The sequence below is a fragment of the Anolis sagrei genome, chromosome 2 (assembly GCF_037176765.1).
Source record: "Anolis sagrei isolate rAnoSag1 chromosome 2, rAnoSag1.mat, whole genome shotgun sequence".
Classification (NCBI taxonomy): domain Eukaryota; kingdom Metazoa; phylum Chordata; class Lepidosauria; order Squamata; family Dactyloidae; genus Anolis; species Anolis sagrei.
In genome coordinates this window covers 133,605,468-133,628,224 of record NC_090022.1, presented here as the reverse complement: position 1 = coordinate 133,628,224, position 22,757 = coordinate 133,605,468, and the positions used below count along the sequence as shown (strand labels likewise).

Here is a 22,757-nt window from a genome sequence, read left to right as displayed (position 1 = left end):
TATTGCAAATTACTCAAGAGTGAGCTGATGATCAGGAAATGCATCTATCATAAACATTTAAAGAGAGCACAGAACTCTTTTTCTCCCCCATTTTTAGATGGCTACTGAAAACTTTTCTGAATCCTACATATTGTTTATTCCATCAGTAGGCTTCTGAATGTTGGAGGAAAAAAGCATCTGAATACTGTACCTGACACCGTTGTTTAATGTATTTGGTCTGCCCAATACTAAAAACGTCTTTCCTCCCTATTTAGGTCAAACAAGTAGCCCTGCATTGAACATTTGTTTCATTTGGACAATCAAGCAACTCCCTTACTCACGGGCAATGTTGTGTTGGTTCCAGCTCAGCAATTTCATAATTAACTTCTATTACGCAAGACAAGTCAAAAGGGAAGCAGACAGTGGAGGGAAAATGTGTTAGTATGATCCACCAGGCTGACAGCAGAAAAGGTCTCGAGATACCATATAGTTTAAGAATCTAACAAGGGTTCCCATTTCTATTAAAAATTGAAACAGACATGTTGTAACGTGAGATTCAATTAGGTAAGGTTGAGAGGGGAAGGAGTTCCCTCCCCACCCTCATGTGTCAGTTTGATGCACTAGGAGCTTTCCACAGAGGGGCCTGAGATGCAGCCGAACCTCTCATGTAATTTTTTTTTGGGGGGGGGGAGGAATTGGGGGTGGTTGTATGCCTTACTGGGTCAATCTCTGGTTGACCTGGGTGGGCATGAAGCCACCCGCCCACCCAGGCCCGTAGCCAGGATTTCGTTTCAGGGGGGGCTGAATTTTTTTCAGGGGGGTTTTGGGGGGGCTGAGTTTCGGGGGGGGGGCTGAGTCTGAGTGAAAGAGGGTCTACCCTAGCAAACCTTTTGTATCGTTACCCCAATACCCCCATGCATATGGGATATATTTAGTATGGTGATCAGATCATGATATGAATAAACATAACAGTTTAAATAATGCACCAGTAAGGCCTTTTTGCGAACCACCATGAGAATTGGGGGGGGGGGGGGGCTGAAGCCCCTCAAGCCCCCCCCCCCCCCCGGCTACATGCCTGCGCCCACCCCAAGGAAAGCCCAGGGTTTGGGGTGGGGTCTAAATCCTGGAAGGAACCAATATCCCAGTTATATATATAACCAAAGCTTATATACATGTGTGTATGTGTGTGTGTGTGTGTGTGTACATGCTGAATCTGCACTTTTAAAATGTACCTGTTTCAACTTACATACAAATTACATTTAAGAATAAACCTTCAGAATCTATATTGTTCATAACCTGGGGTCTACCTGTATTTGATCACAAGGAGCCTGTTTGGAAGGAGGGAAACTGTAATTGCATATATGTTCCATTTTGAAAAATCATTCTTATTCCTTTGGGGAGGGATCATGTATGTATAAAGAAAGAGCCATTAGTATGTGCTGGGATTTGGTTCCAAGGCCCACCCACTCTCCTTCCTGGATATCAAAAGCCATTCTAGACAAGAGTGTAGTAAAGCAGTGTCCCTGACACAGAATGGCAAAAGCAAGGCTTCCTTTGGGGGAATGCTGTGGGGAGAATATTGCCATGCAGTGGATGATGGGATCCATGGCTACAGGGGGCAGAGTGTATTGTTTAGGTAAAGGTAAAGGTTTCCCCTTGACATTAAGGCTAGTCGTGTCCTTCTCTGGGGTTTGGTGCTCATCTCCATTTCTAAGCCAAAGAGCCAGCATTGTCCAAAGATTCTTCCAAGGACTGCATGGAGCACTGTTACCTTTCCACAGAAGCGGTACCTATGGATCTACTCACATTTGCATGTTTTCAAACTGCCAGGTTGCTGGTTCAATTCCAGGGAATGGCGTGAGGTCCCCAGCTTCTGCCAACCTACCAGTTCAACAACAAGCAAATGTGGATAGATTGATAGCTACTTCTCCAGCAGGAAGGTAACGGTGCTCCATACGGTGGGACAACGCCAGCTCTTTGGCTTAGAAATGGAGATGAGCACCAAACACCAGAGTCGGACACAACTGGACTTAATGTCAGGGGAAAACCTTTACCTTTATCTAAATTGTTAAGTTAGCAGAAGCTGGGTTAACAGCAGGAGATCACCCCATTCCCCGGATTCGAACCACTAACCTTTTGGTCAGCAAATTCAGCAGCTCAATGGTTTAACCTGTGACTTTAGCAAAAATAACAATAGAAAATGATGAAATAAAACTACACTGCTCTATAGAAATATTTGAGGTGCTTTGAAGTGAAACTTGAAAGTGGTCCTTTCAATGGTCTGTGCCTCTTTATTTTGTGATGCAGACTCGGCGTTTTTTTTTTTTTTTAATGCTAGGAGAGACTTGAGAGACTGTAAGTCACTTCTAGTGTGAGAGAATTGGCCGCCTGCAAGGATGTTGTCCAGGGGATGCCCAGATGTTTAGATGTTTTACCATCCTTGTGGGAGGCTTCTCTCATGTCCCCACATGGCAGTGGTTCTCAACCTGTGGGTCCCCAGGTGTTTTGGCCTTCAACTCCCAGAAATCCTAACAGCTGGGATTTCTGGGAATTGTAGGTCAAAACACCTGTGGACCCACAGGTTGAGAACCACTGCCACATGGGGAGCTGGAGCTGACAGAGGGGAGCTCAACCCGCTCTCCCTGGATTCAAAGCGCTGACCTGTCGAGTAGTCCTGCCAGCACAAGGGTTTAACCCAGGCATGGGCAAACTTGGTCCCTCCTGGTGTTTTGGACTCCAACTCCCACAATTCCTAACAGCCGGTAGGCTGTTAGGAATTGTGGGAGTTGGAGTCCAAAACACCAGGAGGGACCAAGTTTGCCCATGCCTGGGTTAAACCCTTGTGCCTGTTAGGAATTGTGGGAGTTGGGAGTCCAAAACACCTGGAGGGCCCAAGTTTGCCCATGCCTGGGTCAGCCCATTGTGCCATGGGGGGCTCCAGACTCAAAGGGCCATTTCAGTTGGCGGCATCCTTCTGCTAGTTTGTGGGATCCATCTGCATGAGAGCCCGGATCCTGTGCCAAGAAGTGCCCCAAAGCCGAGCTCCCATGGCCTTTCTCTCCGTAGGATGGCGTTTGGTCCTCCTTTTCCGAGAGCCCTCCTTTTCCCAGGCGACAATGCGCCCTCGAAGGTGTTTGGGTTGGCTTTTGGAGGGAGACCGAGCCGTAGGGTTTTCCTCCTTCCTTGGCACCTTGCTTTGGCCTTTGGCGCCCCTCTGCTCGGCTTCCACGCCCTTCCCTGCGTGCTCCTGGGGTCCCCCGTTTGCTCTCCGAGGAGGAGGGGAGCCTCTTGGTTGGGGGGAGAGAAAGAAAGGAAGAGAGGGTGCAAGGGCGGGGGCGTGGCTCAGGGAAGAGCCCGAGCGTGGGTTGCCTCTCCTGCCTCCCGCCCGCCTGCCTGCTTGCCTTTGGGTGCCACCCAGGCGCTGCCACTTCGCCGCCCCCCTCCCGCCCCCCTCGCGGGGACCCTCCTCCGAAGCCCCTCCCGGCTGCCTCTCTCTCTCTCTTCCTCTCTCTCTCTCTCTCTTTTCCTTGTCTCTGCGCTTCCCAGAGAAAGAGAGCGAGAGAGAGAGAGAGAAAGAGGGAGAAGTCTCCTGCGCCAAGGCTTCTCCGCCGCCGCTTCCGACAGGAGCCCAGCAAAGAGGAGGCACCGGCCAGACTGTGAGTGAGATCCCAACCCCATCTGGAGAGGGGAGGGGAGGGAAGGAAGGAAGGAAGGAAGGAAGGAGGGCGCCTCATGGCGAGGGAGGACCACTCCGCTTGAGATGGAGCCGGGGCGCTTCTAAACCCCGCGGGATTTTTTTTCCCCCGTGTCAGGAGCGACTTGAGAAACTGCAAGTCGCTTCTGGTGTGAGAGAATTGGCCGTCTGCAAGGAGGTTGCCCAGGAGACGCCAAGATGTTGGGATGTTTTACCATCCTTGTGGGAGGCTTCTCTCATGAGCTGGAGCTGACAGGGGGAGCTCCTCCGTGCTGTCCCCGGATTCGAACATCCGATCTGTCGGTCTTCAGTCCTGTCGCCGTTTGAATTGCCGCGGGCGGCTCCGTGCTCTGGGATCCCGGGAGTTGTCGTTCGGAATGGAAGACTTTGTGAAACTACAGCTCCCTGGATTCCGTAGCCTCGAGCCTCAGTGGTTGAGGACCCGTCCTCTCCGCAGCGGAGATAGATTGAGTGCCTGGCCCGAAGGACGAGCCTGGCTTGGGCAAGGCTTCTGCTGCTCGCCTGCCCCTCGGGGGGTTGCCTCTCCTTCCCTTCCTTCCCGGCTCCATCCAGCCTTGGGCGCCAGTCCCGCGGAGGGAGGGAGAGGCTTCGTGCCGCCCGGGGACACTTTCTTTCTCTCCAGCAAGTCGGAGGTCGGGTCCAGGGCGCGGGGAGCTCTTCCTTGGGGAGCAGGGCTGCCTCCTTCTCAAGCCGCATCTACACTGGAGAGGGAATGCGGCTTGGAAACACATTAACGGCCGCACAGGGCTGATTAATCCCGGGGGTGGTGTATTGCCGAAGGCTTGCATGGACGGAATCACTGGGTTGTTGTAGGTTTTTTTGGGCTATATGGCCATGTTCTAGGACTAGAAGCATTCTCTCCTGACGTTTCGCCTAGGCATCCTCATAGGTTGTGACCTCACAACCTCTGAGGATGCCTGCCATAGATGCAGGCGAAACGTCCGGAGAGAATGCTTCTAGAATATGGCCATATAACCCGAAAATCCTACAACAACCCTGGGAGTGGTGGTTTGGATGTATTTTTCCCTTGCCAGGAGCGACTTGAAAAACTGCAAGTCGCTTCTGGTGTGAGAGAATTGGCCGTCTGCAAGGACGTTGCCCAGGGGACGCCCGGATGTTTGATTATTTTTTTTTTTACCATCCTTGTCAGAGGCTTCTCTCATGTCCCGGCTTAGGGAGCTGGCGCTGACAGAGGGAGCTCATCCACACTCTCCCCGAATTCGAACCTCCAACCTGTCGGTCTTGAGTCCTGCCGGCACAAAGGTTTAATCTTGTGATTTGGTGAGGCACCAGCATTTTGAGACATAAAAGCTTGTGAAAAGCCCCCTCCTCCACCCCCAATGATTCCATAGCATTGAGCCTTGGCAGTGAACTACAGAATCATAGAGTTGGAAGGGACCACATGAGCCATCTAGTCCAACCCCCTGCCATGTCCAAAACACACAATCAAAGCTCCCCTGACAGATGGCCATCCAGGTTCTGTTTAAAAGCCTCAAAGGAAGGAGCTTCCACCACACTTCCAGGCAGAGTTCCACTACTGAATAGCTCTCACAGTCAGGAAGTTCTTCCTCATGTTCAGGTGGGATCTCCTTTCCTGTCCTTTGAACCCATTGCTCCAAGTCCTAGGACCTCATCACACTAGAGAATGAATCCACTTTAAATCTGGCTACTGCTTCCTGTTGCCTTTAACGGCCTCACTAAACTACAAGCCCCAGAATTCTGCAGGAGGCAGCAACTGATTTAAAGTGGATCATTCTCCAGTGTGGTGGACTAGTTTCAAGGGCAGCAACAAACAAGCCTGCTCCTTCTTCCTAATGACACCCTTTTACATATTAATATCTGGCTATTTATTTATTTATTGACCCTATTTGTATCCTGCCTTTCTCTACCCCAAAGGGGACTCAAGTTGGCTTTGCATATAGCAACAATCATGCCTCCTCAGTCTTCTCTTCTGCAAGCTAAACATACCTTTAAGATGCTCCTCATAGGGATTCATAATCTCCAGGTGTCAATACACCCATTGCCTCCAGATCGTACAGAGCCACGTTGCCCAAGAGTGGCTCTGTGAGGCACTTTCTCCCCATTGCCCTGGTTTGTTCTCCCTCCAAAAGAGAGATGGACGACAAACCCCTCTCCCCACTTCCCTCCCTTCATCTCTGCCACTTGGGGTGTTTCCTAGTTGTAGCCAGAGGTTACCCACTCCACAAAAGATGCCTTTTAAAAACCGGCTGTGTAAGATGAGGGTAAATAGACTTGTTTTTTCCCCTCCTCCAACATAGCTGAACTTCAATGGCTTCCCAAACCAGGGCCACCTTTTTCACTGTGGAAAGAGAGAGAGAGAGCAAAACCAAGGAGCCAGGGAATCAGCTTCCATCCACTATCCCTCCATGAAGGGTTATGGAAAGAAGCCACTATAGGTCTGGCTCCCTCCTTTTCCTCCTTGCCATCTCTTGCAGTTTGGGATCCTTTAGCAGTCACTTGCTGTGCTGTGATTATGTCTCTGAACAATTGGGAGCCCTCTCAAGTCAGTTCCTTCTTATTGATGGGTTTCCCTAGGTCTTGAACAACAGTCCCCATCATGCTCAGCTGCCATTTAGGCAAACACACAAAGGTGATGCGGAGGGAACCATTTGAGGCAGGTTTGCCCTAAAGCAGGAGCAAACATATTACTTTGTCACACTAGAGAATGAATCCACTTTAAATCCAGTTTCTGCCTCCTGCAGAATTCTGGGGTTTGTAGTTTAGTGAGGCTGTTAAAGGCTCCTCCCTAAACTACCAACCCCAGAATTCTGCAGGAGGAACCCACCGGATTTAAAGTGGATTCATTATCTAGTATGATGCTATTGTTCCTTTGCTCATACCCAGCAGCAGAAGGTTTCTTTGTGAGTGTTGTAATCCCTAAAGTATTTTCCCATGTACAGAGTGTTTTACCAGATTCTCGATTCCTCGAAAGCATGGCAAAGGAGAACGTGGGCTGCTTTGGAAAAAGTAATGGAGCTGCGACCAAGTGGCTTCCAAAGCCAGCTGGGTTGGCAGCATATCCCCAAGCTCTGCATTGGATCACACTGGTTTTACAAAATGAGTGTGATGATCCTAGCTGGTGGTAGCAGCAACCTCTTAAAAAGTGGGAAGTTGAGCTACCTTATGATAAGCATCTATGGACAGCCTTGCTATTTATTTCTCAGCTTGGTCCAACTAACAAGACTCTTGTGAAGATAATATGGCAGATGTGGGGTACAAAATTAAATGTGCCACCTCTAGATTCCAGAGAGGAAATGTTGGGTGTAAATATAACATTAAAAGATGCAGCAATTGTAACACAACAAATATATTCACTTCCTGCATCCCAGCTATTTCATTGGCCCCCTTTCCAAGTTCTTTAGCCAGAATCTCCGACAGCACGCCATGTGACTCCCTCCTTCCACTTCTGTTTCATTTTTCTCTTTAAAGTTTGGTTTGATGTGATTCTTCGAAGCAAGGAGAGATTAAAAATGAGATGCTTCTAGGCCACATCGAGAAGATCGTGACTGCCAGAGAGAAAACAGCCCGTTCTGCTCTGTTTGAGCCATCAGCCAATAACAGTTTATCCAGAGTCAACATATGGAAGTAAAAAGATGCTTAGATGGAACAGCCAGTTTTAGGAAGGCTGCTGTGTGAGATTTGGCAGGTTAGAGAAACCACCAATGTGTTAGGAATGCTGTTTAGCAAAGGGATATATATATATATATATATATATATATATATATATATATGTGCGCATGCTGTGTGTGTATGTATATGTATGTGTGTATATGTGTGTGTGTGTGTACACACACAGCATTTATATTCTGCCCCACAAATAGGACTCAGGGCAGATCACAGAACATATACATGGCAAATATATATCATATATATGTTAGATATATAGGGCAGACAGACAAATAGAGGTATGTGTTGGCATTTCCCAACTTCAGCATCCTGGAGGTTATGCTCAATTCCGACCACAGGGGGGTGCTGTCGCTCCATCCTCTATGACAATGAGCCTTTTGATCACAGAATGTCCTCCCCCTCTTTGGTTGCCGACTTTTTATGGTTCTGTAAAACACTTCCCCACTTAAGTGATGCCTAATTTCTCTACTCACAGCTGTTTTCAAACTGCTTAGGTGAACAGTAAGCTAGGCTGAAGGTTGGGTGCTCACCTCGACCTGGGCTCGAAATACCCAACCTTTCAGTTGGGAAAGATCTATTGTTGCTGATGATTAACCAGCTGTGCTAAAGCCCAGCCTCATCCCTAGATAGATAGACACACACACACACACTCAATTTGCTATCCTATTGATTTGCTGGTTGCCTCTCTGCTTTTTACTGTGTGGTTTCAGATGCAATTCTCTGGGTGTAGTTTTGTCCAGTTCATGGCATAGCATGATGGCATGGTGAAGCCCAATTGTATTTACATTGGCGGTGGAACAAAGATTTCACCGTCAATGTTCAACTGACATCAAGCAGGAAAAGAGTTAAAGCCTGGGAGTTTCATGTGATGCATTCTGCAGCACAGAGTTAAGCACACATAAAAGACATCCATCTGACTTTGTTGGGAGCCCAGTGGTCATAAAAACCTAATAAAAAGGAAGAAAAGTGATGTTTTACCTGATCTGATTCTGTTCTGAACTTGAAATATTTAGTGTTTTGAACTAGAGAGCAGTGCTTTCCTCTTCAAAATAAGGATGCAAAGATGTGAGCTTGCACTGCCTAGCCTAAGATGTGGATAGCATTTGCAAATAGGTAGAAGATTACAGCCTTAGTCGATGTTCTATAATAGCTATTATTATTAGGTAATAATCACCTAATCCAACTAATTGTCCATTGCATCCATTTAAGGTGTAATGGGATATGAAGCATATTAAATGATTTTGAAAAAAATAAACAAAAACATGTATATTCTGATTTTCACATCTGAGAAAAGGAAAGTTGATGGCAAAGGGGCAAGTAACAGGTGTGAGCCTTAAGTTTAAGTTTTAGGGTTAATGATGGATTGGCAAAGGTGAATCTTCCCTATATATTCTCTACTTCCCCAAATTTCGTTTCTACATATGGACGAGTATGAGGTTCAACATCATTTTGAATCTAAAGGCTTGTAAACTAGTTCATATATTTTGACCTTCTGTTCTCAAAATCTTTCGCAATTTGGACGTGCTGGCTGGGACTTCTGAGAGTTGAACATTGGGAACTACTGACCTATAGGGTGCCATGTAAAGAGATACAGGGAATAAAGATACGTTGTCCACCATTTGTTAGCATGAACAGTCACATGGTTATGCTCTCAGAATATTGTATGAAAACTGCCACAACATAAGTTTTGGCTATATGTCATGAATTTTGGGATTCAGATCTCAGCAAACCTGCCAGCTTAATTTACCTCAAAGGATTATGATGAAACAAAGAAACTAATGAGATAATGTGTTGTCAAAGGTTTTCATGGCCGGAATCACTGGGTTGCTGTGAGTTTTCCAGGCTGTATTGCCATGTTCCAAGAGCATTCTCTCCTGATATTTTGCCCACATCTATGGCAGGCATCCTCAGAGGTTGTGAGGTCTGTTGGAAACTAGGCACGTGGGGTTTATATATCTGTGGAATGATGTCCAGGGTAGGAGAAAGAACTCTTGTCTGCTTGAGGCAAGTGTGAATGTTGCAATTGGTCACCTTGATTAGCATTTAATGGCTTTGCAGCTTCAAAGCCTGGTTGGTTGCTGGTCCAGAATTTCTATGTTCTCAAATAATATGCTGTGTCCAGGTTGGTTCATCAAGTGCTCTGCTAAGGCTGACATCTCAGGCTGAATTAGTCTGCAGTGCTTTTCATGTTCCTTGATTTGTGGTTGGTGGACCTCTCTAACAACTACCATATCAGACTACACAGAGAAGCCATTGAAATCCACAAGCATGTGGACAATGTCAACAAAAAGGAGAAAACCATGAAAACAAACAAAATCTACCAGTATTTAAAAACTCTAAAATGAGGACAGTAAATAAAGAACAACACTAAAAAAACAGGGGCATTCCAGACATGAATCAATCAGGGCCAGCTAACACCTCTCAACAAAGGATCCCCAGGCAGCAACCAGCCAGGCTTTGAAGCTACAAGGCCATTAAAGGCTAAACAAAGTGGTCAGTTACCACATTCACACTTGCCTCAAGCAGACAAGAGTTCTTTATCCCACCCTGGACACTATTCCACAGATATATAAACCTCACTTGTCTAGTTTCCAACAGACCTCACAATCTCTGAGGATGCCTCCCATAGATGTAGGCCAAATGCCATAAGAGAATGCTTCTGGAACATGGCCATTCAGACCAGAAGACTCACAGCAACTCAAATGAGATAATCTTATGTGTTCAGTGCTGAGATCCCTGTACTAAGAGCTGACTATAAATGCGATGATGAGGATGATGAATAAGAATAATAATGGGAATGATCATCACCACCACCATATAGTCACCAGAGTCTGGAAAGTTATGGGTAACAGTATTGCAAGTAACTCATTACTTTTAAGTCTGTACCAGCTGACCCTATAGGATTAATAGGGCAAAGTATGCTGGGTTGGTGTCAAGATAAACAGTTATAACAGTCCTGTTCCAAGATGTAGCTTCAACAGGGCAAAATGTGGACAATTCCCCACCACCACCCCATAAAAATTCTGCTTCCTCCTTAATGAAACGTATCTTCACTTCCCTAATTTCTGTCATCATTTGTCTCTATTCTAGAACTTTTATATTTGGTATGCTTACATTCTCTTGTAATTTGACTGTTCCTTTTCTTTGAAAACCTAACTATGTTTAAATGTTCGGCTAAAGCTCTAAAATTTCAGCAATGCTAGAAATTTAGGGAAGGAAGGGATTTTTTTTTGAAGGGGACATAATTCTCAAGGGTAAAGAATGCCCTCATTAGAGAGCCAGCATGGTGTAGTGGTTTGAGCATTGAACTACAATTGTGGAGACTAGGGTTCAATTCTGTGCTTGGCTATGAGAACCCACTGGGTAACATCTGGGTGAGACATACCCCTCAGTTTAAAAAAAAAAAACAAAAACCCATGATAGGTTCACCTTAGGGTCATAGCTCAGAAACAACTTGAAGGCACACAACAACAGCAAGACCAGTTCTCATTTTCTTCTCTGTAGTCACACCCTGTTGCTGCTTATGCTAAAAAAAATGGGTGTAGAAAAATGATTTTTGCCATTTCTTTTCTTTGGAGCCCTGTTCTCTGAGAGAGACTGCTGGACCTCCAGAAGTAGCATGAGAGGCAGCACAAGGGAGAGAAGAGCTCCAGGGAAATTAGGGAATTGGGACGTTTGGTTCTATCAACCTTTCCTTCAATGATACTAGGGTTCGCCTATGATGCACTCTAGTATCTAAAAGAAATATTAAAAAAAATGTGCAGCAGATGGGGGTAGATTCCATCATATAGTTGCCTCCAACAGCAGCTCAATGCTGACATTATTTCCCTGGTGCTCTTGATTTGCTTTTGAAAGTATCTCAGCAGACACAGAGTAGAATTATTAGTTTCTGGGTTTCCCATCAAAGCAATAGTTATTAATATAAGACAGTGGATCCCAGAACTTTGGTCCTCAAGATGTTATGGACTTCAACTCCTAGAAATCCTGGTTTTGGCTAAACGTCATGGTGATTTTGGAAGCTGAAGTCCAAAACACCAGGAGGATCAAAGTTTGGGAACCAGTGACCTAAGAAAATGTCATCCCATTAATAACATTTCTTCTGATCATGAAACTTTCCTTGAATCAACACATACCAGAAGAGATGGGCTGTTACCATTCTGTGCAGAGTGACAATTCTGTCCAAAGGAAATTACAGAAATGTTTCCTCTTAATTGTTGATTATAGGAAGGTGGGTAGATGTGGTGAGCCAAATTAAGCTAACATAACAGCCTTTATTCCTTTATTCTGTGCTTGGATTCTAGATCTGTGTATTTCATCTTGAACCACACTCAGATCAACCAGCATGAGAGATTTCCTTGCCTGAAGGGTAGCATTTCCAGTGGCAAGCCGTTGCATCATGGACCCGGAGAATGAGCTGCCCAACACCACGGCCTTCTGGACTCCCTACGCATCTCAATTTGACACCTTTTCCCCAGAGACTTCTGTCACTAATGCCTCTGGCAATACCACAAATCCTCACTTTGACTTGACTAGCAATGCCATCCTTACCTTCATCTACTTTGTGGTGTGCATTGTGGGCCTGTGTGGCAACACTTTGGTCATCTATGTTATTCTCCGCTATGCCAAGATGAAAACCATCACTAACATCTATATACTCAACTTGGCCATAGCTGATGAACTATTCATGTTGGGATTGCCTTTCCTGGCTATGCAGGTGGCTTTGGTTCACTGGCCCTTTGGGAAAGCTATTTGCCGAGTTGTCATGACTGTGGATGGGATCAACCAGTTCACCAGCATCTTCTGCCTCACAGTTATGAGTGTGGACAGATACCTTGCTGTTGTACACCCCATAAAATCAGCCAAGTGGAGGCGACCAAGAACAGCAAAGATGGTCAATGTAGCTGTTTGGGGAATCTCCCTTCTCGTCATACTGCCCATCATGATATATGCTGGGGTGAGCAAGAACCATGGGAGAAGTAGCTGTACCATGATCTGGCCAGATGAATCTTGGTATGCTGCTGGCTTCATCATCTATGCCTTTATTCTGGGCTTCTTGGTGCCCCTCACCATCATCTGCCTTTGTTATCTGTTCATCATTATCAAGGTCAAATCCTCTGGGATCAGGGTGAGCTCCTCCAAGAGGAAGAAATCAGAGAAGAAGGTCACCAGGATGGTTTCCATTGTGGTTGCTGTTTTCATCTTTTGCTGGCTGCCTTTCTACATCTTTAATGTCTCCTCAGTCTCTGTTTTGATTGTGCCAACACCAGTCCTCAAGGGCATGTTTGATTTTGTTGTGGTTCTCACCTATGCCAACAGCTGCGCCAACCCCATTTTGTATGCCTTCTTGTCCGACAACTTCAAGAAAAGCTTCCAGAATGTCCTTTGTCTGGTGAAAGTCAGTGGCATGGATGAAGCAGACAGGAGTGACAGCAAGCAGGATAAGTCCAGGCTCAATGAGGCAACAGAAACACAAAGGACATTGCTAAATGGAGACCTTCAGACCAGCATTTGAAAGGGCTGTGTAGCTATCCCCTCATCTCTTCTTGCATCTTCAACTGAAAGCTGCAGCCCCCATCAAGTCAGATCAAGAGCCTTTTTGACCCTTCTGTTATGGGAATGGGAAATGGATGGGTTGGGTTGGTGCAAGAACAGACTCACTTCTGAAGCCAGAGTCAGGTTGGATTGAAGTATGAGGATCATAGACTAGAAAAACCTACAAGTGTCTGTGAAGCAGTCCATGCATGTCTGAACACAGTGTCATTGAGTATTGTGAGCTCTCTATCCCAAGTTCCATTTGAGTTAATCTGATCATTCAACCAACAGACAAACCAACTATCCTTTACAGGACTTGTGGTGCACCCAAAGTGTATACTTTCAAGTGTTATATTCCCTACATGTGACTTTGAAAATTTAAAAAGAAGAAATGGCTAAAACTTGAACATAAACCCCCACCCACCCTAAGCCGATGAGCCGTGCAGACTCTGGAAACGTTTTCATAATGTTCAGGCCATTGGAACACTCCCTGTTCCATACTGTGGATGTTTTGAAGGTTTAGGTCTATGAGCATCTCAAGCAGGCAAAACAATGGATCCAAACATTTTATTTCAAAACAAATATTTGCACAGTCATAGAATTATTCATTAGGGTGGTGAGTTGAATCGTAACTACATAATAGCTGTCTCATTCTTGTTTATGGACTCAGTAATGGAATGGGATCTTTTAAATAAAAGTGTCAGGGATCTTCACAAGTACAGAAAGTATACAGCATTCTGATGTCAGGGGGTTGGAGGGTGGGATGGAAAGAGACGGGGGTAGAGAAGTATCTGTGGTCCCCCTACTGTGGTTTTACATTAATTATGTGCATTGCTCTATCTCTGTATCATTGTCTCCTACATAATCATTTTATCCATTTAAGGCCCTTGTTGAGATGACAGAACTGCCAAAAAGTGTAAGGTTTTCTCTCTAGCACCTGCCCAGTGCCAAGTGTCGGACATTTGTCTGAATATTTTGGTTCTGTGGACCAACTCAAATATCACAAAATCACAAGTAAGTTTTTGGATCTTCCAGTTTGCTTCATATAACTGGCTCTTGTACACACATTAGCAACTTAAGGAAAGTATTGTATTATACATTGTGGTGTTTGAAGTTGTTCCAAGGAATCCTTAGGTTTTTGCCAAGGGATTGAGTATAATGAACCTTGGATGGCTTCTAAAGTTTTCTTTCCTTCTTCTTTTCTAAAAATTCCCCCAGTCCTGCTTCAGAGACAGGATGACAAGAATCATGATGCCATCTCTATTGTTCTCGGCTATTTTGTTATATATTTTGGCAAAGATGCAGGATTCATGCTCTGGTAAGATTCGAAAGAAGGTAAAAGCTTATTTTTATTGCTTCAGGATGAGCTCACACATGTCTATTAATGACTTGATGGCTAACTGGTGGCCTCACATGTGCGGAATAGCCATCACAGATCAAATGACAGAGCAGTATTACCTTTGGAAGGTAAGAGGGGAAACCTAAGGAACAAATCTAATCTTTCCCCAAAAAAGAACCTAACTGAACTGAGCCAACTGAAAAGATAAGCAACCAGACTGGACATGGAAAACTCTTTGGTAAGCTGTCCTTCTCCACCACCTAGTCATAAGCAATTACAATTATATTTGCTAGAATAGAAAATGACCCTGGGAATGGGTAGGAAGAGCACTTTGGGGAGAAAGGCTTCCCAAATGTCTCTTCTGGTTCAACTCTGGTACCTTGTATAGGATTCCCACAATCTTAGCTTTCATGTAATGTGAGGAAAAAGAAGGGGGACTTTACCATCTTGCTTGAAGGAAGGCAGACCATATTGAGGGAAAGCCTGTCATAGCAGAAGGAGGCAAAAGAGAAATGGGTAGGGATTCCTGCAACTCACCTGAGGCAGGACCTCACCATTCGACAGAGTATCCTGTTCTTCTCATTGCTCCCTATTTCTCTGGCACACTGGAGTATGCTAATCTTGCCTTCTTTTCCTCATCCAAGTTCCTTTCCAGAAACTCCATTCAAAATTTAATAAAATTAGACATTCATTAAAAGAAAGATATGCATATGAAACCATCTCTTTTGTTTTAGTTCAAGTCTCTGGATTTCCTGGCTAGATAATTGAATTTCTTCAACAAATGGTGGTTCTTCTCTGCTCCTTCCTCCATCATTGTGACCATTTGTAGGGCACTTTCTACCTCAGGGAAGCCAACGTCTGAGGGAGGCGTCATTATACCTTTCGTGTCTTTGTGAGAAACTTTTTGCTACAAGAGTGTTTGCATGTTTTATCAGTCAGGTTCTGGAGTATTTAGGAATAAACCATTACATTTTATGGCCTCTTCCAGATAGTAATGAACCACCACAACCGCTGTCAGTCAGTCAGTCAGTCAGTCAGAGATATGTGAGGCCCTGAGTAGGCAGAGCTGATGAATACAATCTAATGGAAAATTGTAGAAATCCCTGCTGTACATTATGATTTCATTTGTCCAAATATGCATTCAAAGCAATTACCTGGATGCAGAGATTTGTACACTAAGATCCATGATATCACCTACCCACATCTGACAAAATATAGTCTTTCCAGATTTTTTTTCTAGATCCTTCAGATATTTCTATGGTATTCTTCATCCAAAAATTATCATGCAGTTGCACTGATGAGTTCCTAAAGTAAAGCTCCAGTTTGCTTAGCCAAACGAAAGCATCAAAGGGAGCATGGATTTGTTTTTTTTTCCTCTTGGAGCACAATGGCGGTGTTGCAGGACTTTGCATGGATTTGTGAATATGAGTATCTGGCCTCTATAGCAGAGTCAAGTGCCGCATAGCCAGGGCTATGTATGAGTTTATGGGAGGAAACATCAGGGCAAAGATGCAGGATTCATGCTCTGGTAAGATTCGAAAGAAGGTAAAAGCTTATTTTTATTGCTTCAGGTAGTAAGTATTGAGAGAAAGAGTAGACCAACAAAGGAAAATTACCCAATGTATTGTTGAAAGCTTTCATGGCCAGAATCACTGGGTTGCTGTGAATGTTCTGGAACATGGCCATACAGCCCCAAAAACTCATAGCAACCCAAAGTTATCCACCTTTGGTAAAGGAGACTTTAAGACTACCTTTTATGTCTCTGTTAAGTAGAGAGGCCTCATGCCTTGGAAGCTCCTTGGAAGTTTTTAAACAGAGGCTGGATGGCCATCTGTCAGGGCTGCTTTGATTGTTCTTTTCCTGCATGATCAGGGGTCAGACTGGATGGCCCATGTGGTCTCTTCCAACTTTATTTCTATGAAATATCTGGTTATTTTAAAAATTCCTAACATATATATGGTTATATAGGGAAGATTCTGAGAAATCTTGTGGCATATGTGTGCACACATATATACAGACACACACATCCATACACACAAACATACACACAGATACCACAGTATTTCTCAGATATATATATATAAACAATGTTTCCCCATATGTATATACATTTAACAGCTGATAATTCTGATGGGTTTTTAACCATCCCCCATCTCCCCAAATCTATACACCAGCAATGGGGTTACAATTATAGAAGGTTACAATTATAGAAAAGTGTTGCAAAATTACAAGAGAAACTTTGAGTGAGGTTTGCAACTCTATGTTTCGACAATGCGAGCAGTACATTGCTGCTCAGGGATAACCTTTTGAACGCTTTCCATAAAATTGTCATTCACAATTGAATCTGTAATTGATTAAATCATTATTATAACATTTATTCTTTGATATTGATGTATTTACTTAGTTTTCAAGTAATCACCATAGCAACTATAGTTGTTAAAGGGTGTATACATGTTTGTGTTCATGTGTATGTGAGATACATATTTAGATATATGTAGATATCTCTATATAACAATACATTATTTACTCAATGTCCAACCTTTGGCTCCAAAGCTATGGCTGCTTTTCAGGTCATTAATCCAAGTGAACACCATTGGGTTACCTCCAAGCCAAACTGTTTTTCTCACATGCATTTCATTGCCTGTTGAGGTTCTTGTGATTTCTCCTCAGGCCATGGGGGAACTCTCATGAGTCTAAGTGCTATTTTCTTGCCCTGGACCATCTGATGGTCACACAGACAGCCTGAAAGCCAAAGCCAAAACCAGAACTTGCTGTGACCAGAGGTCCACAGCACAGGGAGTCATGCAACCTGTTTTAAAGGTAAAACATAAGCTTCCAGAAGAGGCTATTCATCTCTCCTCCACCATGAAAAAGGCAAATACACAAGAGACTCATAGAGTGCTGGGAACCCAGAAAACGATTGTAGGGAATGCATATGATTCTGAGGACTCACTTTGAACATTTCTTCTGTACTTCTCTCTCCCTCCCTCCTTCCCTCTACCTCCCTCTCTCTTTGTCAGAAAGAGAGAGAGAGAATTAATTCAAATGCATCATCTATCACCCAGTGGCACAATGGGTTAAACTCTTGTGTTGGCAGGACTGCTGACCGAAAAGTTGGTGGTTCGATTCCAGGGAGCAGGGTGAGCTTCTATCCGTCAGTTCTATCTTCTCATGCGGGGACATGAGAGAAGTCTGCCAGTGGATGGTAAAACATCTGGGCGTCCCCAGGGCAATGTCCTTGCAGGCAGCCAACTCTCTCATGCCAGAAGGTTCTTGCAGTTTTTCAAATCACTCCTGATACACACACACACACACACACACACAAACTATCCAGCTGAGGTTTTATATTTGAATAACAGAACAACAACAAAAAATCCAGTTTATTCTTCCTTCCTTCCTCCCTCCCTCCTTTCTTTCTTGGATTACATAATATCTGGTAAAGGTCTAACATCCCAATATTTTCTCTTGAAAGTAATTAGAGAAATAATAACCATCAGATTCTCTCTTGCAACAAAAAAGAAAGCATGAAAATCAGAATCTTCATTTCCTGAATTTTAAAAAAAGTGAAAACAACTACATATGTTATAGTTCGGGCATCCATTACCATTACAAATTCCTTTTGTTCTTTGCTAGCAACAATGAGATAGAGATTTAAAAACACATTTAAGAGTAGCACAAGGGTTATTTAAACCTCACAAATGAAAAGGTTACATGGCCTATATCCAAATCTAAATGACATTTTGGAGCCTAGTGAAGAATTGTCATGAATGGTTTCCTAAAGCTTTTTGGCAGTAGCTAGATATACAAACAGGCTGGAGTCCTACCTAAAACTTGAAAAAGAACTAAAGGTCCATTTTTAGTTTTGGAAAACAGGATGGTTAAAAGGAAATTAATAGTCTTGGTTGGACCTGCAACCTACGTTAATGAAGAATCACTCCTAGAATTCTGGAAGTCGTAGTTCAGAAAAGTAACTTTTGTAATTTCTTTTCCTATCCCTCAGCTTCGGGAAAAATACCCATAAGTCCTGTTCTTGCAGCCTGCACCACCCCTTTTCACATCAAGGATAGGGAAAGTATTGCCCAAATTTGTTTTGTCTTTTTTTAAAACTAAAACTCCCCCTTCCGCATGCTCTCAGGGAGTGTGTGGCACAATTTCTTGCATTAAGTTCAGGAGAGAGAGAAAAAAAGCGGGGGGGGGGGGTGGCTTGGTAAGTATGGCTCTGTGAGGTCCTCTGGAAGCCAGTGTGATCCTCCAGCCCTTGGTAGTTACCCCCTCTTGCTTTACACCAGTGGTTCCTAACTTTTTTTGACCAGGGACCACTTTGACCAGTCACCACTTGACCAGGAACCACTTTGACCAGGAACCACTCTCCAACATTAGTACCAAAAGAGTTACAAATCAGTTTTTCGTCAACTTTAGATTCGATTTGGGGTGCTGATTCAGAAAATTGCATTGGATAGACCACATCAGCTCTAGTTTCTGATAAAGAACATGTACCATGGTCAGCGACAGGGAAGGAGTGGCAGGCAGTGCGAAAGGAACAGAAATAAATAAAATAAAATAAAATAAAATAAAGAGGAAGGAGGCTCACGGACCAGATTTTCATCCTCATGGCCCACTGGTGGTCTGCAACCCACAGGTTAAGGACCACTGCTTTACACCAACATTCCCAACCTGGTGGACTCAGATCTGCTGGACTACAGGAAATAAAGAACCGATTGGGGGAATTGTCCATGGTATCTGGAGGATATCAAGTTGGGAGAGCTGACTACATTCATCTCTTATGCCTAGGTTGTTGACTGGAAACCCACTCTTCTTCCTACAGAGTGCAGTTGTGGTTTACCATATTGCTTCTAAATGTCACTGAAGTTATTTCCTGTGGCAATCCCGCGATCTCTGCCGCCTCCTCTTTTAGATGGCAGATGGCACTTTTCCTTTCCCTGCTACACCATCTCTGTGTATCGCTTGGTGCCTCCAATGGTGGGAATATTTGATTATCTCTTTGGGAGCCCAAGAGGACGTGCATCCCACTGTCCTCTTTGTGGAAGGAAGTAAATATTAACTAAGGCTTTGTGAGGACTGTGTAGGATATATGCCACTGAGGATTAGGCAGGAGAACAGCTTGCTACAATTAAGATGAAAAATCATCTCATGGCTGCTAGGTGCTGATAAAGCCTGGTGATTTTTTTAAGCCCATGTTTTAATGTTACGGCCACCACATTGTATCAAAGAGCTTTAGTGGCTTAGCATGTCACAGATAACACAGGGGTTTATTTGTAGAGGGAAAGAGGTTTGCTTCAGTGTTGATCTGTTTACAGCTGACACAGCCAAGCCTTCCTACTCACAGTTTCACGTAGATCATATTCTATTGCATGTAACAATTGCTTGACTTAATTCTGAAACACAGGACAAAGGCAAGACAAGGCACCCAGGCTATAGGAAGGCAAGGGAAGGCAAAAGAGACTGACCACACTAATGGAAAAAGATGGGGTATTGGCTCAATAGGGCCAGATGTCATGATTTGAATGAGAGAACAGCAAACACCCATGCAACTTGTACTATTAGGCAGAGTGAAGCAACTGACTGGAGGTTTACACTGGCAACAGTCCAGTTGTTCCTTTTGAACAGGAAAACAGAACTGTGTATTCGGCAAAGCCTATCTTGGATCCCTTAAAGTACCCTGTTGCCTCATGGCAATGGAGGATGTGATCCTGCCACCATTATTGGAACAAGATTCATCTGCAGCTCAAGTGACTTGTTTATGTAGACAAGGGGTCCTAAACTAAGGCCCGGGGGCCGGATGCAGTCCTCCAAGGTCATTTACCCGGCCCTCGCTTAGGGTCATCCTAAGTGTGAAACGACTTGAAACCACACAAGAACAATCCTATCTCATCAGCCAAAAGTAGACCCACACTTCCCAATGAAATACTAATAAGTTTATATTTGTTAAATCGTTCTTCATTTTAATTATTATATTGTTTTTAAGTGTCTTTTGCATTACAAATATGATGTGTAGTGTGCATAGGAATTCATTCATGCTTTTTTTTCCAATTTATAATCCGGCCCTCCAACAGTTTGAGGGACTTTGACCTGGCCCTCTGTTTAAAAAGTTCGAGGACCCCTGATGTAGACTGATAATGTGGCCCTTGTTTTCTGCCTCAGACAACAAAATATTTTGCCTAGTGTTGTTTGGAGGGAAAGGAATACAAGGTGGCTTCCATCTGAGTGAAAAAGAAAGAGGTGATGTGGAAGAAGAGGGGTTTCTAGGCTTAGAGGTAAGAAAAAGTTACCATTTGGTTAAAATAATGCACCAATATTTTGAGCTCACTAAATTTTGGTCTTCAGGGTTTGGTCTCTCTCTCTCACTTGCTAAAAAATGCAAAAAATCTTCTGAAAGCTTCACGGGATTTATTTCTTTGACCAATTTGCTTCTGCTAAAATTGTCCGTATGTGCTTCTGTGAAACGGCAGTATCACTACTGTACTCTATTCAATTAATAACATCTTGCTTTGGGAATTCTACTAGATGTTTTTGATTTGTGGTTCTTTCTGGCTCTGATAATCCTGTATTCTGAAGCAATAGTAGCTCTTGGCTCCCGTGTCAGTAGGGATGGAGCACCCATTAAGGTTTTAGTATGCACTAAGTGAGCTGTCCACGGCAATGAACAATGAAAAATTTGAGCACCTTGGACAGCTATCTTAAAGTTCAGACTAAAGCCTGTAGTAGATTCTCAACCCTACTAACATAGAAGTCAGGAATGGCAACTGCCGTGAAAAGTTCCACTGAAAGCTTACAAGTCTATCATTTTTAAAAGAAAAAAAACCTGTGACTGCTAAAGTCATAATGACCTACTGAAATTGTCCACAACTCTGTCTTATTCCAGAGGCATTTTTTCTTGTTGGAACTGAAAATAGTACCCTCACAATACCCAAGCATTTCCTACTATAAAGAAGTATTGCTTTATGGTGGTTAGTGCTTTGAAACAACTTTCTCCTCTGATTCATAACTCAAGAAGCATTTGCAATTAAGTCTTTTCTTTTCCAAAGCATGTAATTGCCAAAACAGGAATTTCTCTTTCTAACAATTTTCCATGGTTTTAGCTCTCTAGCATGCCCAAGTGGCATAAAGGAGAGTGACATAAATGTTTATTTTTCACACTTTGCTGTATTTTTGACACAGGACTCTTTGTTTCAAACAACACAATTGTAGCATTTTGATACCACCCAAACTGCCATGGCTACATCATACAGAACTATGGGATTTGTAGTTTGGTTGTAGCATTAGAACATTCGGGCGGAGAAATCTAGATACAGGCATATGTCAATTAACAATGCATCTGACAAAGAAGCTCTTTTTAACTGTCTTTTTGTGCCCGTCTTTCCCCCATTTTTCCTCCTTGTGTCCCGTCTACATTGGGAGAATCAACATTGGGAGAATGGTTAAGGAAGGTGGGAGAAAGACAGACTTTCAGTACCAGATTGCAGTAGTGTATCTGCAGTAAACAATGCAATAAAACTTGAGCTGGGAAAGAATAGATCCTCAGTCTGATCCTATTGCAGCTGGATATGCTTGTTTACAAGAGACAAGGTAAACAGCAGCTGCCCCAGAAGCATTTACTGAGTTCTTACGGCCTCAGTAATCATCTCTAGCTTGCTAAAAAGCATAGACATATATGTTTGGTCTTCACAACGGAAATCATAAGAAAAGTAAAGGCTGGTGAAAAACATCACTCCTAGAAGATGCTTTCAAAAACATTTAAATTTGTTGTTGTTTTAATTATATAAGGCTTCTCCTGAGCTGGCTGCTTTATTTAACATGTACAAATTGTTAGTTTATGATTAAAAAAAATCAACTGCTGGAAATTATTGATGTCTTCTTCTCATTCAAGTTCAGGAATATGTCCCTATTCTTTCCATGTTATTTCTGCCTCTGGCCCTAACTTTTCTATTAAATACTGAGGAACACGTCTACATTATAAACTGAGATATACTTGTACCTCGGAAAACTACCCATGATACTGTAGAATGGAACAATGGTCTTTTAATTGGTTGTTGATGTTAATTGCTGTCAGGTTGAATCTTATTTATGATGAATCTATCATTCCTCAAGACACTCTGTTGTGGCTTCTTGGATTGAGTCTATCCATCTGTAAGGCAGTCTTCCTCTTTCCCTGCTGTTCTCTACTTGGCCAAGCACCATTGCTTTTGATGTCAGGAGGCTGGATTCTCTTCCTCTCCCACTTTCTCTCCTCTTCTTTGTTATTCCCAAGCTGTTTGTTTTCTGTTCATATTTTGCTGTTATATTTACTTTTCAACAATTTTCATCGCTGAAATTGTCCTTAAAAATATAGAACAGTGAAAGTGCAGGAAAATGGGCTTATGGGGTATGTAGAACTATGATTGCAGGAATGTGGATTCCTAAACTGGCACTACTGTGCAAATGAAGAGAAGCGTGATATTGAGGGTGCTAATTCTAGCATGTATCTGCTATCAATGCTGTGAAAAGCAGCATCATGCCATAAAGTCCTATGCTAGTCTACTGCCT

At 43.5% G+C, this 22,757-nt stretch overlaps 1 protein-coding gene across 2 annotated transcripts in view; it reads left to right on the top strand.

The window, feature by feature from the left end:
- The window catches only part of SSTR2 (somatostatin receptor 2), a 33,329-nt gene extending 18,617 nt beyond the window's left edge, over positions 1–14,712 (top strand). The window contains exons 1-2 of one of the 2 annotated variants that reach the window (XM_060764227.2): positions 3,419–3,635; positions 11,644–14,712. In XM_060764227.2, the coding sequence (XP_060620210.2) occupies positions 11,739–12,854 (1,116 nt within the window). In that variant the 5' untranslated portion in view covers positions 3,419–3,635; positions 11,644–11,738 and the 3' untranslated portion in view covers positions 12,855–14,712. Of the gene's footprint in view, positions 1–3,418; positions 3,636–11,643 lie in introns of those variants that run through there. The other variant, XM_060764228.2, reaches the window with a different exon arrangement.
- Positions 14,713–22,757: the final 8,045 nt, after the last annotated feature.